Source organism: Phaseolus vulgaris, chromosome 6 (assembly GCF_051622355.1).
Source record: "Phaseolus vulgaris cultivar YP4 chromosome 6, ASM5162235v1, whole genome shotgun sequence".
NCBI lineage: Eukaryota > Viridiplantae > Streptophyta > Magnoliopsida > Fabales > Fabaceae > Phaseolus > Phaseolus vulgaris.
Window position 1 is genome coordinate 31,814,382 of NC_143503.1, and position 15,453 is coordinate 31,829,834.

Consider the following 15,453-nt stretch of genomic DNA (forward strand, 5'->3'; position numbering starts at 1 on the left):
ATATATATAGCCACCAAAGAACTCTTCATTTCACTCCAAGAAAACCTTTCTATTCAGATATGAAGTCCCTTCTTCAGATACTCTTCCTTGTGGCCATGCTAGTGCCTTTGGCCATTGCTGATTCACAAACACTACACACACAAAAATCTCCATTCCTCACCACCACTTATCCTAAAACTCACAACTCTACTGAAAGCCCAGCTACCCCATCTTCTGAAAGTCTAGAATTAGCCTCTCTCCGTGGAGCCAAGGGCCTCCATGGCCATAAAAATGTGCGTGGGGCCATGACTTGTGATAAATACCCTAGAGTTTGTCGCGCTAAGGGCAGCGAAGGACCTGACTGTTGCAAGAGAAAATGTGTGAACGTGTCAACTGACAGAAATAACTGTGGCATGTGTGGAAAAAAGTGCAAGTACTCGCAAGTGTGTTGCAAAGGTAAGTGTGTGAATCCTATGTTTGACAAGCACCATTGTGGAAAATGCGGCAACAAGTGCGTCAAAGGGGATTCCTGTGTTTTTGGTTTGTGCAGCTACGCGTGAATGAATAATAGGGGCATCAACTGGGATGAATGCGAATATTCAATTAATTAGTTTTTATTATTTGGTCGAATGAAAGATTATAATCTATTATTTGTATCTGACTAAATAAAGGAACACAAATGATCATTTTAGGATGATATAGATGATCTTTGTTGCTACGTGGGATATATATGTAACTACCATTCTTTTTTTTCATTTGTCGTGGTTGAATAAATTGAATTCATTTGATATATTTATAGCTTGTGTTGTTAAAAAACTTGTTAAAGGAGTATACACGTTTTCAGAATTTGATCTTACGTGACGAGGAAAATGGTTTTTAGTACTAGGTGGTTTTTTTTGGATATAAAGGATTATTAATTTGCATTAATTGAACATTTTTTCTTATAATTGTAGTTTAAAGGTTTGAATGCAGTGGCGGAGCATGCTCTTATTCCATGGGTGCCACTGCACCTGTTCATTATTTTAAAACAATCTATTAAATATATTAATTGGGTATATTTTGTCTTGAGAGGTATGAACAAATCTATATGTAAGCTTAAATAGTAATACAAACATAAAAAAATTATGAATTTTAAAAAAATTATTTATCTTTCGTTTTATTTATTAGAATAAATCTATAAAACCAATATCTATCAAATTAAAATACCTCTAACTAAAATATACTAAATTAAAAGGAATTCCTTTTTTTTTTTTTAGTTGGCTACTATATATAACTTTTCTATCTAAGATGACAGTACTTTCTAGTTTGAGGGCCTAGTTTGTGAATGCATTAATTAGGCCCATTAAGACTGTGAAGCCCGTGACCGGTCCACATACTTGGATCTGTGTACCCATCCTATTTCTCTCTTCTAAATTTGTAGTAATGAACCTTTTGTGAATTGCTCCTATTTTTCTTGAAATATCTTTTACGTGAACATTTAATTTAAAAGTATATTTTTTCTCCAAATTGACTTAATAGTTTCCTTGTCTTATATATTACATTCTCATGTTTTCATCTTTCTTTTTGATAAAGCTAGCTATGCTAAAAAGTAGGGTGGAATATAATTCACTATATTAACTGTTACATCTTTGCATACCTTTTTTCAAAAGAAAAAAAAAACCTAGTTTAAGTTATAGTTCATCACTTCAAATAGTAATTCATGATGTCAATGAAAATAACTTGTTTTTAGGATTTAAAATAGGCAAAAGTAAAACCAAACAATAGAGAGGTGGATAAGATAAGTAATATCAAGAATGAGTATAGGGTAGAAGATTATTTAAGTTAAAAATGAAAATTTGTTTTTATATTTAGTAAACTTTAAAAAAAATCTTTAAGTCTAACTCAATCTTAAAAAATAACCTGTAAAATAAGATTTGTATCCACTTATATATTATAGATTAATCTTATTTTTAATTGTACAAAACTGATTTAAGTATAACTCAATATTTCAAAATGGACTTGTAAGATAAAATTTGCATTCACCTATATATATCATGATTAATCTTTTTTTTAGTCGATATCTTAATTATAAAAAATATTATAATAATGATTATTTTTTTTTATTAGAACAAACTTATTTAGATTCTGATTAAATAAAAAATAATATTTTATCTTGTTCATAAAAGTTAATATTTTGTAGATATAAATAAATATTACATTTGATAGACATCGTTATTGAGTTTTGTTTATTTGGCTCAACTTTCTTTTTCTGTTTCAGTTAGGTTTTAGTATTTTTATATATATATATATACCATGTATTTTACTCTCTAATACATAAGTAAATAAGAGTTTTTTTATTTGTTTTTCTCTCTTTTACGCTTGAATCATTATCTCTTATTTCATTTACAATTAGGGTTTATAAGAACATTCCTTTCTCCATTACGATTACTTACGTGCGTGCGATTACGTGCGCTCTATTTGATGTACCATATCAGACCAGAAATATTCATCTTTATTTATCGTAATATACATACTGAAAGAAATAAAGACTAACAATATAAATTGAAAAGATATAAATAAAATAAAAACTTCAATGAAAGACATATTAGAACAAACACTTCAATAATTAACCAAATAAAAAAAAAAACTTGAAAAAGGTTCCAATACCACATATTAGATGAACAATAGAACCAAATTTTGGATTTTTATTATTTTAGAAAAAACTTTCCTTGACTTTCATGGAAGACTATAACTTCCAACTAAGTCACACTATAAGAAATAAGATTTTCAAGGTGCCTTACTCTATGGACCATAAAATCATCAATGCCACTCATACTAAAGGATGAGTCCCAGTAATTATGTTGGAGACTTTCCTGAATTTATAACTTCAATACAATATTTATAAAAAAAAGTATTTCCCACACAATATTATACATTAGAAAAGGTTGAGTTGTACAACTTCAACAAGGAAATTTGTCCTTTATTCAATACACGGTTAACTTTGATGAGTTGTCCAAATTATTAATTTTTAAAATTTTAAAAAATTAAACATACATCACATGTGTTTTTGCTAATTAAGATAATTGAGACAGTGAAGTATATAATAAAAATTAACTACCAGACTCAAGACGTGGTAGTTTTAAAATATAATTAAAATTAAAATAAAAACCAATTTATGTACATCAAACATAACCCTCCTAGTTATATATTATTATAAACCATAAATAATTTATAGGTAATTATCTTCATTGTGGCTTTGGTAAGTTATTTGAGATATTTTTATGATACTTTTCTTTATTCTATACAATCATGAAATATATAATAAAAATGTAATTTTAGAATAGAATTAAAGATAAAATAGAAAGGTGATATGTGGACTAAATATAAGATTTCTATTATATATTATCAGTGATGACAGGTGGTATTGATTTAAAATATATATATATATATATATATGTTTCTAATTTAAAAATAGAATTACTTAAAAAAAATTATTAATTAATAAATAAATTAATATAAGTGTTTGGCAATGTGAGAGGTTGGGGCTAGTGGCCCATGACCCGGTGTTGAGATTTAACAGTATGAGAGTTGACGAGACGAAATGAAGATCCAAATCGAATCTGAACAATATTACAGACCTAAATTCAAAAGCGCACTCTAGTGAAGTGTTCTGTTGAGTTCGCCTTTTCTCACTGGTCAATTCAATTTAATCTGTGTTTTCTCAGCATTCAATTCAAATCGAAAAGAGAAGAGAAGAAAAAATGGTGTCGTCCCAAGTTGTGAATACATACCCGTTGTCGAGCTACACGTTTGGCACAAAGGAGCCCAAGATGGAGAAAGACACCTCCGTCGCGGATCGTCTCGCTCGCATGAAAGTCAAGTTCGTATCCTCTTTCTTTTCTTCCTCTTTTCCAAACCCTAGATTAAACAGCCCCTTTTACTTTAGTTTTCACCTAGACATCATATGAAATCGTGACTTTTCTTCTGCTTCAAAATGGAAGAGTAGAAAAGAGACGAAAACCCTTCTGGTGTAATAAGTTTACCTGTGCTTTGTCCTATGTGCTGCTCAAATTCGTTATATACCCTAAGGCTTCTTAGATATCATCATTTACTTTGTTTCAGCTATATGAAGGAGGGAATGAGGACCAGTGTCGAAGGAATTTTACTGGTATGTACTTTAACCTTTTTTTTTTTTCTATTTTTTTATCAGTGTACGTGGTGGCAGCACTCATTTTTTATCTGGTTCTTGTGTGAAAACAAATTCATTTTGATCATATTTGTACAATACTTTCCAACTTTATTCTAATAATCTGTTGTTATTATAACACCATGAGATTCACTTTCAGTATAGGGGGCGGCAAGTTGAAAACAAATGTTTCATGTAAAAGCTAAATTCAAAGTGACCATAACATATAAGAAATGCAAATATATAGTATTTATGGTTCACATACATGACACTCATTTTTTCAAGTTGGCTCCTAGACTAGATGTCATTGTTGAACTACTTGTTGTATGAATTTATGGTTGGCTACAAAATTATTTCTATTAACTGGAAGAACAATATATGACATATGGTGTCATTATCTATCAGGTTTTTGGGGTTTTGATTTAATATTTTTTTTTGGGGGAGGGGGGGTTGGTTGTGCAGTAGGTACAGGACAATAGTGATGTTAACAATATTCTCTTGTTGGAGCTAGTGTTGGTTGGGATTTGAGTTATACTTGTGAATTGTGTTAATTGATTTCAATAACTCAGGTGAAATTATGAGATTAGTATGCCAATATTTGGTTGCGTAGTTATCTAAATTGAAGAGTTGATGATAGATGATGCATACTTGATTTTATCATAACGTATGTTCCACTGTTATATAATCCGATTCCCCTGGGCAACTTTAATATTATTGAACATTTGAAGTTAATTGACTATATCAGTAGATCTATAAAATTGCATTCAAGTGTTTATCTAATTGACCATGTAGTCATGGGGTTTAATCATATGGACATCCTCTCTGACCATGAGGGTGAAGTTGTGTACATATTTGACTGTCCCCAAACCCACATTATGGGAGCTTCATGTACCAGACCACCCCCACTTTGGAACTTTGGCTCACTAAGACCAGAAAGGACCATCTAAGTGGAGAAAAAATTGATCCCCTTTTGGTGGGATTCTTTACTTACAGCTGATTAATTCTGCATTGAACTCATCATCCACACTTAGATTTTTACTTTTTCAATTACTTATTCCTATAATACACTGTCCCACTATGTTCTTGTTAATTCTCATCCATGACATTGCTTTCATAGGAAAGGAGTTTTATCTAATTTCCTTGAAGGTTGTGTTTTGTCCTCCTATCTCATCTTTATGCCTCTAATATTGCAGGTACAAGAACATAATCATCCACATATACTTCTTCTGCAAATTGGAAACACATTTTGCAAACTCCCCGGTGGGCGTCTCAAACCAGGAGAGAATGGTAAGTTCTTGCTTCTGTATTACGAACTTGATAGTTTGAAAATAGAAGCTTGTGGTTATGCTTATATACTTGTTTGTGGGGTTATTTAATGCTGTTGCAGAAATGGAGGGCTTGAAGAGAAAGTTGACTAGCAAGCTTGGTGCTAATTCACCGGCTCTTGTGCCTGACTGGCAGGTATTATTACTTACTTTTTGCAGATATGGACTTTGGGAAGCCATGTTAAATTTTCCATTCTGTTACAATACCCGTGTTTTTTGTTGCTCATTTGCTTTTATTCTTTGAAAAATGCAGATAGGTGAGTGTGTTGCAATCTGGTGGAGGCCAAATTTTGAAACCATAATGTATCCATACTGCCCCCCTCATATCACAAAACCCAAGGTAATTTGGGAAAAGAATGTCATTGAATACATTGGATTCCTGGTTCAATTGGTCCTTGCTTACAATAATACCTTTGAATATCTTGTATGCAGGAGTGCAAAAAACTTTTCCTTGTTCACTTATCTGAAAGGGAATACTTTGCCGTGCCCAAAAATTTAAAACTACTTGCTGTTCCATTGTTTGAACTCTATGACAATGTTCAGGTATGTTAATATAGTTATTTTCCGTTACTGGATTGTTGAATGAACTCTTTATAATGTGAAGAATCCTTCATTATTATTGGTTGTCCAATGGAAAACCATGTATAGTAACTGAAACTAAGTAAGGGAATGCTTTCAGTTGATTTGGGAGATTATGAATCTTAAATGCTTAATTTTTTTTAGGCATATGTTAGAATTTTAATCTGCAGACTGATCATGGTTTAAATTTGTAAACTTAACCAGCTATGTTTGTCAGTGAAAATATGTTATATTTTTTCTGTGTCTCATGAAATTTGTTTCTCATTTGTTTGCAGAGATACGGTCCAGTTATATCCACCATTCCTCAGCAGCTATCCAGATTCCAGTTTAAAATGATCACTAATTGAACGTAAATTCGAAGCTTACATGCTGATAAATTAATACTGTCATTTTTATTTACGTAACTAGGACTGGCATTATTGCGTAGACTGGCCAGAGGACTGAGTTTTGAAGTGAGTTTCTAAGTAGAATAGTTATTTCCTGACATGGATTGTCTGTATTTATCCCTTGCACTATTGCTAGATCTCGATTATCAACCATCAACCCAAAAGATGGAATCAAGTATTCAACTTGTAGGTTATATACCTAATACCCCAGTAGAAATCAAGGTGTTGAAAAGGTGTCTTCATTTCATGTCTGTTGCTTCTGTCCTCCTCGGGTTGCCAATATCGTAGTGGACAGGGTTAAAGGAATGGGCATTGGTTTTCGTTGCAAGCTTTTCTGGTGAAAGGCAATTGAATGGAAAAAATTATGCATTTGAAATTCAAATATATTCCTCGTGGCAAAATGTATACAACAATGACTAAAATTTAAATGCTCTCGACATATTAAATACAGTTTTAGCATATCCAATTTCCGGAAGTTGCTGCTTGTGCACGCTTGGTGCAGTAGCACTTGATTCAAACATTGAAAGTTCAAATTCTTTCTTATTATAGTTTGCTTCACCAATATAAAGTGCAAGGGCTTGGTGTGACTTCTTCTATTGATAGTAATGAGAAAACGTCAAGTAAAAATAGTTTTGGAGGTGGAAGCAATTACAATGTACATAATAGTAGTGCTTGATTTTGGAAAAGGGTTGTAATAATATTTAAATGAATTGTTTCATTTTGGCTCCCCATGTCCAAGACACTGTCTCCACGGTTCGCTGCCTAAATATTTTTGTTAAATTTTTTTAAAATTTGTATTACTGTCTAAATGATTCCCAGAATGAATACATTAGTGATATTTACTATATTTTCAATCATACATTTATCTGATTTCTAGTAGAAATCAAAGCAGTATTGGTTAATGCACTCGAATTTTAGGGACTGGATTTGCTTGAATTGCTTTGCAATGAAGGCAAAATATGAGTTTAACAAATTCAGGCGTCAATATAACGTTTTGACAGTCTCATTCATGTGATATAATTTTGACATTAGTGTTTTCACTATAATCACTCCTCTCTCAATATATATATATATATATATAATTTTTTGTGACTAGGAATAGTTAACATAAATTTTCCAAAAATAATTTTTTATAGAAACAGAAGTTACACTTTCATACATAAATGTATTTCATTTACTATTTATTTTGATTTTTATTTTTGTTGAGGAGGGAAGCTAAGCTTTAAACATTTTTATAAGTGTTGGAGTATTTTAAAAGGCTCCCTTTACTAATTTTATTTTTTGTTCATAAAAAAACTATTTATTAAACTTTATCTCATAATATATTTAAAAAAATTAATTAATTCAAGAGATATTAAGGATCGAGTCTTATCAAATAGAACAAATGTCATCACTTCTAACTGGAGTCTTATAATAAGTTTACAAATGTTAACTTTCAACAATCTAACCATTAAATTATAATACTTTATTTAGTATTCACAATTTTTTATAAAGTTTGAAATGTATTTGATACTTTATTAAATAAATTTAAGTAATTTTATATTATAGTTTTCTAATTATAAGTGGATGTTACCTAAGATAACTTGTTATATATATTTAAATTACTTAAAATTTAAAGAAGACGATTGATCAGACAATATCAAAATATTCAATGATAAAATATTTTACATGAATAAAGGTTTACATTGATAAAAATGATTTGTTATCAAAAGCAATTAAAAAAATCTCTTTACTAAGATTGACACCTAAAGTTTCATTTGATCTTGTCCCTAGGACATGTTAATTAATCCGTCAATGGTGTATCTTGTTTATTCAATTATTGTGTATATGGTGAGCATGTTTGATTCAACACAGTCCACCACTAACTTATTTTATTTCCAACATAACCCCATCCGTTGAACTGGTAATTTTGATTCTAAAATCTTAGATACACAAGATTCATGAATGAATTTATACATACTGTCACTGTTTCGCAGCTACACAACCATGGGTTCCAATCATCTAGTCAACCAACCCACGTGTTTGTTGGCTAAATGTACACCAATCAATTCCTGATGAGTAACTCTCTAATCAAACAATTCACAGCATGCATGGCTTCTTCAATCGTGTGCACCACCTTCTTAATTTACTCTTCTATTTGCCATGTATATAACTCCATCACCCATTTGCTGGCGATCAAATTCTCAAGCTATGGCCACTTTAACCATTCTCCTAGTGCTCTCAGCATGCATTCTACCCACCTTAGCTTCACCACTGAATAACAGAGATTCAACAAAGGAGTTCAATGCCCTCTCTCCTATTCCAAACTATATCACCAAGAGTAGCCCTCAGAATGCTGTTATGAACACAATAGATTCATGCTGGCGAGCCAAAACAAATTGGGCTTCTAATCGCCAATCCTTGGCTGATTGTGCAATTGGCTTTGGCAAAGATGCCATAGGAGGAAAATTTGGTGATGTATATGAAGTCACTGACCCTTCTGACGACCCTGTAGACCCAAAACCTGGCACACTTCGTTATGGTGCAATCCAGACAGAACCCCTTTGGATAACTTTCGGCAAGGACATGGTTATCACGCTGAAGAATGAGCTCATGCTGAATAGCTACAAGACCATTGATGGGAGAGGAGCCAAAGTGGAGATTGCAAATGGGGCTTGCATTACGATACAAGGTGTTAGCCATGTAATCATACATGGAATTGGCATTCATGATTGTAAACCGGGTGTGGGTGGCATGGTTAGGAGCACTCCTGAGCATGTTGGGTATCGTGAAGGCTCTGATGGAGATGCCATTAGCATATTTGCCTCCTCCAATGTGTGGATTGACCATTGCTTTTTGGCTCGTTCCACCGATGGTCTCATTGATGTTATTCATGCCTCAACTGCAGTCACCATCTCTAACAATTACTTCACCCACCACGACAAAGTAAGAAACATAAAAAACATACTCCTCTTCTTTCTTTTTTTAACCTTTCTTTTCATTACCATGATTTTTTATGTATTTTTTTATTCATCTACCAACTTTACTAATAACTAATCTCCACATTACACAGTACTTTACCAATAACTAATCTCCATATTACATGGTACTAATGACATAGAACCAGTTAATAGAAGAATTTTTGAGTTGAAAATAGAGTTTTTTCACTCAAGAAACATCTATAATTTGTATCCAGAGGCTCATATTAATGAGCATCTGTTCTATGCACTCTTTGCAGGTGATGCTGCTAGGGCACAGTGATGAATACAGCGCGGATAAAGTCATGAAAGTAACAGTAGCTTTTAACCGCTTTGCCAGTGACTTAATAGAAAGAATGCCAAGGTAAAAGAGTGGTTTTTGAAGTACATATTTTTTTTTTCATTACAAGATTCAATTCCTTCAATTAATGTTAAAATATTTCTTTATTTGGATGATGAAATGCATGCAGGGTGAGATTTGGTTATGCCCATGTGGTGAACAACCGGTATGACGAGTGGGTGATGTATGCCATTGGTGGCAGTGCCAACCCTACCATTTTCAGTGAAGGAAACTATTTTACGGCTTCAGATGATTCTGCTGCAAAACAGGTAACTAAGAAGCACGAGGACTTCTCCTCACAGATTGTAGCAGGTTAATAACATATTAAGCATTTCAGTTTGTGTTACTGAATGTGGTTCATTGGTTGGTGACAGGTTACCAAGAGGGAAAGTAGTGAAGGTTGGAATAATTGGAAATGGAGGAGTTTTGGAGATGAATTCTTAAATGGTGCTTATTTTGTGCCATCTGGGTATGGAAGTTGCACCCCATTGTATTCAGATGCTCAAACTTTTATAGCGGCCAAGGCATCCATGGTGCCCTTTTTAACTCTCAATGCAGGGCCACTTAACTGTGTTGTTGGCAAAGCTTGTTAATTTGGCTCAACATTTTCACCCTTCTTCTTTATTTCTTTTTATGATTTTGTGTCTTGAAGCTCCAATAATTTTCAGTCATTTACACTTAGCACAGAGAGTGAAATAGTGTTGCAACCATAGCATACCAGAGTGCATCTTCTGTTCTTTCTTATTATATTCCAAATCAATTTTCCAATCAACATCATATTTTTCTTAAATTCATTTCTAAAAAAGTTTGGTATCTATGGTTCTCGACGTGTTACCAACAAATTGTCATTGTAAGTGCATGTGGATAATTTTGACTGATCATCTACACAATGTACTTATCAATATTTTTTTTTTTTTCAATTACATTATACTATTGATAATCCATATATTTCTCTCTAATGGCTGGTTAAGATTTTGGTGTTCGTGGATCATATTTAAATAATTTTATATTATGGTCTTAATTTTCACCAATTTATTTAGTGGAATAATCCTTGGTCATATAATAAACTAATATCTCGTGCAAGTCATTAACTACTTTTGCCGTTATCAAACATGACAATTACATGCAAATGTTAAACCGTATTCCCAATTAATAGATTTTAGTGTGAGGGTAGGTAAATAAGTTAATTAAGAACTAACTTAATAGTATTTATTGAATAAAAATATATTTATAATTTGTATTATAGCTACTTTTAAAAGTAACTTTATCTTAATAAAGTTGTTCATAATTTTATTTAAATGAAAATTAATATAAAAATCATAAGCAGTTTTTTGAATTTGAAGTATTTTCTTAAACAACCCTCTTATCGTGACCTTAGACTTTTCTTTATCACGTCTTTGGTATAAATTGAAAGTTTATGTTTTCTTTCCTTATTTCTTTAATTAAAAAGTGGTACATATGATAAATCTCTAAAAATATGCTAGACAGTCCCTTCTCAAGTTGTTAATATTCTTTTCTTTCAAGTGTGTCACTTTTTAAAACTTTAACTAAATTTGGGCCTGCCAAAAAAATAAATATTTTTATGAATTCCACAAATTTTGTACGGATTTTGTTCAGTGTTTAATTTTCTTTGTTGTTGGTTGAAGTAGTCTTGTAATATCAAGACAATAACAGTAAATAACAAGAGAAATGCTATGAAGAAAATGTTATCTAAATGTTTAGTGCATGTTTTTACTATTGAAGTGGTGGGCATGGAAAACTTTTTCCTAAAAAAATAAAATAAAAAAATAAAATGATTTCTTTTTTATAATTTAAAATTAGATCATACATATAATATAAATTTTGAAAAATTAAATATTTTTTTTACAAATTAATTTATATATAACTTAATTTTAAATTCTATATAAATTAAAAATAAAATTTTAAGAATTTAAATGGGAGAATTTTATACATTTATGTATAAATTATTTTAATTTATGAAAAAACTAATTTTATAAATATAGTTGTCCAAACAAATAAATAATTTAATTTAATTAAACAAATTAACCAAGAAGAAAGAAGAGTTTGAACTCTTAATCCTAAACCCTAAACTCTTACATCCTTAATATTCTCTTAATTTCGTAAAAAAGAATTATATGTAGATATAGGTAGATTTAGTAACGAGTTGTGACACAAATACTTTTTAAACTATCTTCACCAATGTATAATATTAAATCAATTTTTAAGTTGTTATTTTTAGGTTACACATTATAACTTACTAGCTTGTATTAATAATATCAAAATTGGATGCAACTGACCAATCATATAAGAACTAAGTGAACCAATCAAATGTCTAGCTCAAATAAATAATAGAACCAACATAAAGAAAAACCAATTAAAATGTTGAAAAAGAAGATTAAGTGAATTTTTTAGTACAGTATATTATATTGATTTTTTTCTTTTTAAAAAAATTTAAATTATTTGTTATTTTTTACGCAAACTTCTTACTTTTAATGCTATTATATATTCAGCATCATGTATTATATACGTATGTCAATATAGTCTCACATTGCTCAAGAGTTGAGACAAATGATAGTTTATATACTTTCTTTTTCCTCAACACATTGAGACACCTTTTAAGTATAAAACCGTGACAGAGCATCGACCTCCAAAACAGATAATACCTCAGATGCGACGGCAACAATATATATTTCATTTTATAACAAATTTTGTTTATATATTTCCTTTATTTGTGGTATTTTTAATTTTGTTTATTTTAAGACTTTTTTTTTGGTTCACAAAATTTGAACATGGATGTTAGAGTTTTACCATAACTTACACATATTGTTGAACCATATAATCTATACTCTTTATTTATTTATTTTTAAAAAAATAATACTTGGGTTAATTAAGAAGCGGTCTCTTAATAGAGAATATAGATCTATTTCATAAAGTAATAAATATATTCATCCTCAATTTCTTTTACAAACTATCATTTTTGATCATTCTTGCTGATAAAAAAAAATAAAAATTCTTGATCCAGTTTTAGTGCATATTATATTCAATTTATTCCGTAATTGTCATTTAATTTGCATTTCTCTTTATTTCAATTATATTCTTTAATTGTTTTCATTGAAAATAGCTGAAATCTCGTATAAGGTCTCTTAATAAAGAATATAGATCTATTTCAGAAAGTAATAAATATATTTATCCTCAATTTCTTTTACAAATTATCATTCTTGGTCCGGTTTTAGTGCATATTATATTCAATTTATTCCGTAATTGTATAATTTGCATTTCTCTTTAATTCAATTATATTCTTCAACTGTTTTCATTGAAAATAACTGAAATCGTATGAGGTGTATGAATAAACTGTTTAAATAAGTTTACATTTTTTTTATTTAAAAATGGTCGAATTTTAATAATAAAGACCGAATAATGATTCAATTATAAAAAAAATATGCTAAATTTATTAAGATCTTAGAGATATAATGATGTTTTAAGTGAATACAAAGTTTAAAGATGTAAAAATTAGATTGAGTGTATTTTTTAGAAAATAAATGTATATTTATAAACTTTTAGGGTTAATTAAATATACAATGGTTAACAAATATTGGAATAATTAGTTTATTATAATACTTGTGACTAACAAAAATGAGTTTTCAAATTTGTAGTGATTTGACCCAATTATATTCTGAATATTTTTGTACTGGTATATTAAAATAGTTATTTATACAAAAACTTTTTTAGAGAAATTAGTTTTTAAATGTTAGTGGTGGAACTAAACTAGCAGTCTCATTAACATACTAAATTGAATAATGTTTGTGAAAGTCAAAGACTAAATAATTTGGTACTATAATTTAGAAATTTAATCAGTGTATAATCAAACTTAAAACATGCGACATTAGGCATGTATTTACATTTTTGTTATCCTTGAGTGGAATTTTAGATGGTAATTGCCAATTAGCATAGTCAAACAATAAGCACAACAACACTCGTGCATCCACGTTTTGGTTAGTTCAATTAAGAAAAGCAAAGAAATTAAAAGTCAAACCTCTGAAGTGAATGCACAACCTCATCTAACATCTATTAAATGCACTCACTCCATTGGTTGCCTAAGCCTTACAAGCATGGCAACCTCTTCCTTACTCTTGTTTTCATGCTTCATACTACTCCTTGCAAGTTCATCACAAAGTGCAGTTCTAAACAAAATAGACTCATGCAGGCTTGCCAAATCCAATTGGGCATCAAATCGCCAAGCCTTGGCTGATTGTGTCATTGGCTTTGGAAAAGATGCGATTGGAGGCAAATATGGAGCAATATATAAAGTCACAGATCCCTCTGATGATCCTATAAGCCCAAAACCAGGCACACTTCGCTATGGTGTGGTGCAAACACAACCCCTTTGGATCATTTTTGCCAAAGATATGACTATTAAGCTCAAGAACGAGCTTATCATGAATAGCTACAAGACCATTGATGGAAGAGGTGCTAAAGTGGAGATTACAAATGGGCCTTGCATTACAATACAAGGTGTTAGCCATGTTATCATCCATGGCATTAGCATCCATGATTGTAAACCAAGCAAGGCTGGCCTTGTAATGAGCACCCCATCTCATGTTGGCCATCGCCAAGGCTCTGATGGAGATGGCATTAGCATATTTGCCTCCTCAAATGTTTGGATTGATCACTGTTTCTTTGCTCGTTGTTTTGATGGCTTGATTGATGTTATTCACGCCTCAACTGCCATTACCATTTCTAACAATTACTTTACCCAGCATGACAAAGTAAGTGTTACCATTCTCACCCATTCCTCTTAACATGTTTTAGTTGTTTTTCAAACATCCTATTTGTACTCATTTTTTTTGGATGGTACTGTTCCTTGACTGCAGGTTATGCTACTAGGACACAGCGACGTGTACACGGCAGATAAAATAATGAAAGTAACAATAGCCTTCAACCGATTTGCTAGTGGTCTAATTGAAAGGATGCCAAGGTGAGAGTGTATTTTATAGATTGAATTTCCATGGAACAGGTTTAAAAAAGTATATATATTAACTGGTTTGTATGCATGCAGGGTGAGATTTGGTTATGCCCATGTGGTGAACAACAAATATGATGCGTGGAAGATGTATGCTATAGGTGGCAGTTCTAACCCAACCATTCTAAGTGAAGCAAACTACTATGTAGCTCCGAATGACCCTGCTTCAAAACAGGTAAGGAAAGGAATATAATCAAAGTAACATGAAATGAAACACCCTGCCCCATTAATACATGACAACAGAGATTGAGTTGGCTTCTTGATGACAGGTTACCAAGAGGGAAATGAAGGGAAAATTGAAGAGTTGGAAATGGAGGTCTTCTAAGGATGCATTCCTAAACGGTGCTTATTTTGTTCCATCAGGCTATGGAAGTTGTGACCCAAACTATTCACCTTCTCAATCTTTTACTGCTGCACCTGCTTCGTTGGTTCCCGCTATAACTCTAAACGCAGGTCCCCTAACTTGTGTTGCTGGTAAAGCATGTTAGTTTTGTGTTGCAAGCTGCATTTGTATCTTTCTCTCTCTCAGCTTTTTTGTTTTGATTGATTCCCGAAGACTCAATTTGGAGTCATGTATCAGAGTAGGCCAATTAACTCCTTTGCAGAATTGTGACACATGCCAGATTCGTTTCGTAAGGATTATTGTAAAAAAAAAGTGTAAAGGATATGATTCTCCAGCAGAGTACTTTATCTCTAATAGAC

General features: G+C 31.4%; 4 protein-coding genes across 4 annotated transcripts; all 4 read left to right on the top strand.

Moving 5' to 3' along the window:
• Window positions 1-38: 38 nt before the first annotated feature.
• Window positions 39-771, top strand: LOC137833152 (stigma-specific STIG1-like protein 1). Its single transcript, XM_068641514.1, has one exon. It carries the CDS (start codon window positions 60-62, stop codon window positions 537-539), a length of 480 nt encoding a protein of 159 aa, XP_068497615.1. The 5' UTR covers window positions 39-59; the 3' UTR covers window positions 540-771.
• Window positions 772-3,483: 2,712 nt separating this feature from the next.
• Window positions 3,484-6,816, top strand: LOC137832208 (Cleavage/polyadenylation specificity factor, 25kDa subunit). Its single transcript, XM_068640249.2, has 7 exons — window positions 3,484-3,838; window positions 4,081-4,126; window positions 5,338-5,431; window positions 5,532-5,605; window positions 5,723-5,809; window positions 5,902-6,012; window positions 6,324-6,816. The coding sequence occupies exons 1-7, from the start codon at window positions 3,720-3,722 to the stop codon at window positions 6,393-6,395; spliced, it is 603 nt and encodes a 200-aa protein (XP_068496350.1). The 5' UTR covers window positions 3,484-3,719; the 3' UTR covers window positions 6,396-6,816.
• A 1,801-nt stretch (window positions 6,817-8,617) lies between these two features.
• Window positions 8,618-10,412, top strand: LOC137832207 (putative pectate lyase 2). The gene is made up of 4 exons (XM_068640248.2): window positions 8,618-9,359; window positions 9,652-9,755; window positions 9,862-10,000; window positions 10,106-10,412. The coding sequence occupies exons 1-4, from the start codon at window positions 8,625-8,627 to the stop codon at window positions 10,322-10,324; spliced, it is 1,197 nt and encodes a 398-aa protein (XP_068496349.1). The 5' UTR covers window positions 8,618-8,624; the 3' UTR covers window positions 10,325-10,412.
• A 3,421-nt stretch (window positions 10,413-13,833) lies between these two features.
• Window positions 13,834-15,446, top strand: LOC137832209 (putative pectate lyase 2). The gene is made up of 4 exons (XM_068640250.1): window positions 13,834-14,497; window positions 14,603-14,706; window positions 14,788-14,926; window positions 15,021-15,446. The coding sequence occupies exons 1-4, from the start codon at window positions 13,841-13,843 to the stop codon at window positions 15,237-15,239; spliced, it is 1,119 nt and encodes a 372-aa protein (XP_068496351.1). The 5' UTR covers window positions 13,834-13,840; the 3' UTR covers window positions 15,240-15,446.
• The last annotated feature ends 7 nt before the right edge of the window (window positions 15,447-15,453 follow it).

Excerpts from the sequence above, each read along its gene's own strand:
- LOC137832209 (XM_068640250.1), top strand. The coding sequence starts at position 13,841 with ATGGCAACCTCTTCCTTACTCTTGTTTTCATGCTTCATACTACTCCTT. Across the intron at positions 14,498-14,602 it reads ACTTTACCCAGCATGACAAA|GTTATGCTACTAGGACACAG; the intron begins GTAAGTGTTACC and ends CCTTGACTGCAG. Across the intron at positions 14,927-15,020 it reads ATGACCCTGCTTCAAAACAG|GTTACCAAGAGGGAAATGAA; the intron begins GTAAGGAAAGGA and ends TCTTGATGACAG.
- LOC137832207 (XM_068640248.2), top strand. The coding sequence starts at position 8,625 with ATGGCCACTTTAACCATTCTCCTAGTGCTCTCAGCATGCATTCTACCC. Across the intron at positions 9,360-9,651 it reads ACTTCACCCACCACGACAAA|GTGATGCTGCTAGGGCACAG; the intron begins GTAAGAAACATA and ends CACTCTTTGCAG. Across the intron at positions 10,001-10,105 it reads ATGATTCTGCTGCAAAACAG|GTTACCAAGAGGGAAAGTAG; the intron begins GTAACTAAGAAG and ends GGTTGGTGACAG.
- LOC137832208 (XM_068640249.2), top strand. The coding sequence starts at position 3,720 with ATGGTGTCGTCCCAAGTTGTGAATACATACCCGTTGTCGAGCTACACG. Across the intron at positions 5,606-5,722 it reads CTCTTGTGCCTGACTGGCAG|ATAGGTGAGTGTGTTGCAAT; the intron begins GTATTATTACTT and ends TGAAAAATGCAG. Across the intron at positions 5,810-5,901 it reads CTCATATCACAAAACCCAAG|GAGTGCAAAAAACTTTTCCT; the intron begins GTAATTTGGGAA and ends TCTTGTATGCAG.
- LOC137833152 (XM_068641514.1), top strand. The coding sequence starts at position 60 with ATGAAGTCCCTTCTTCAGATACTCTTCCTTGTGGCCATGCTAGTGCCT.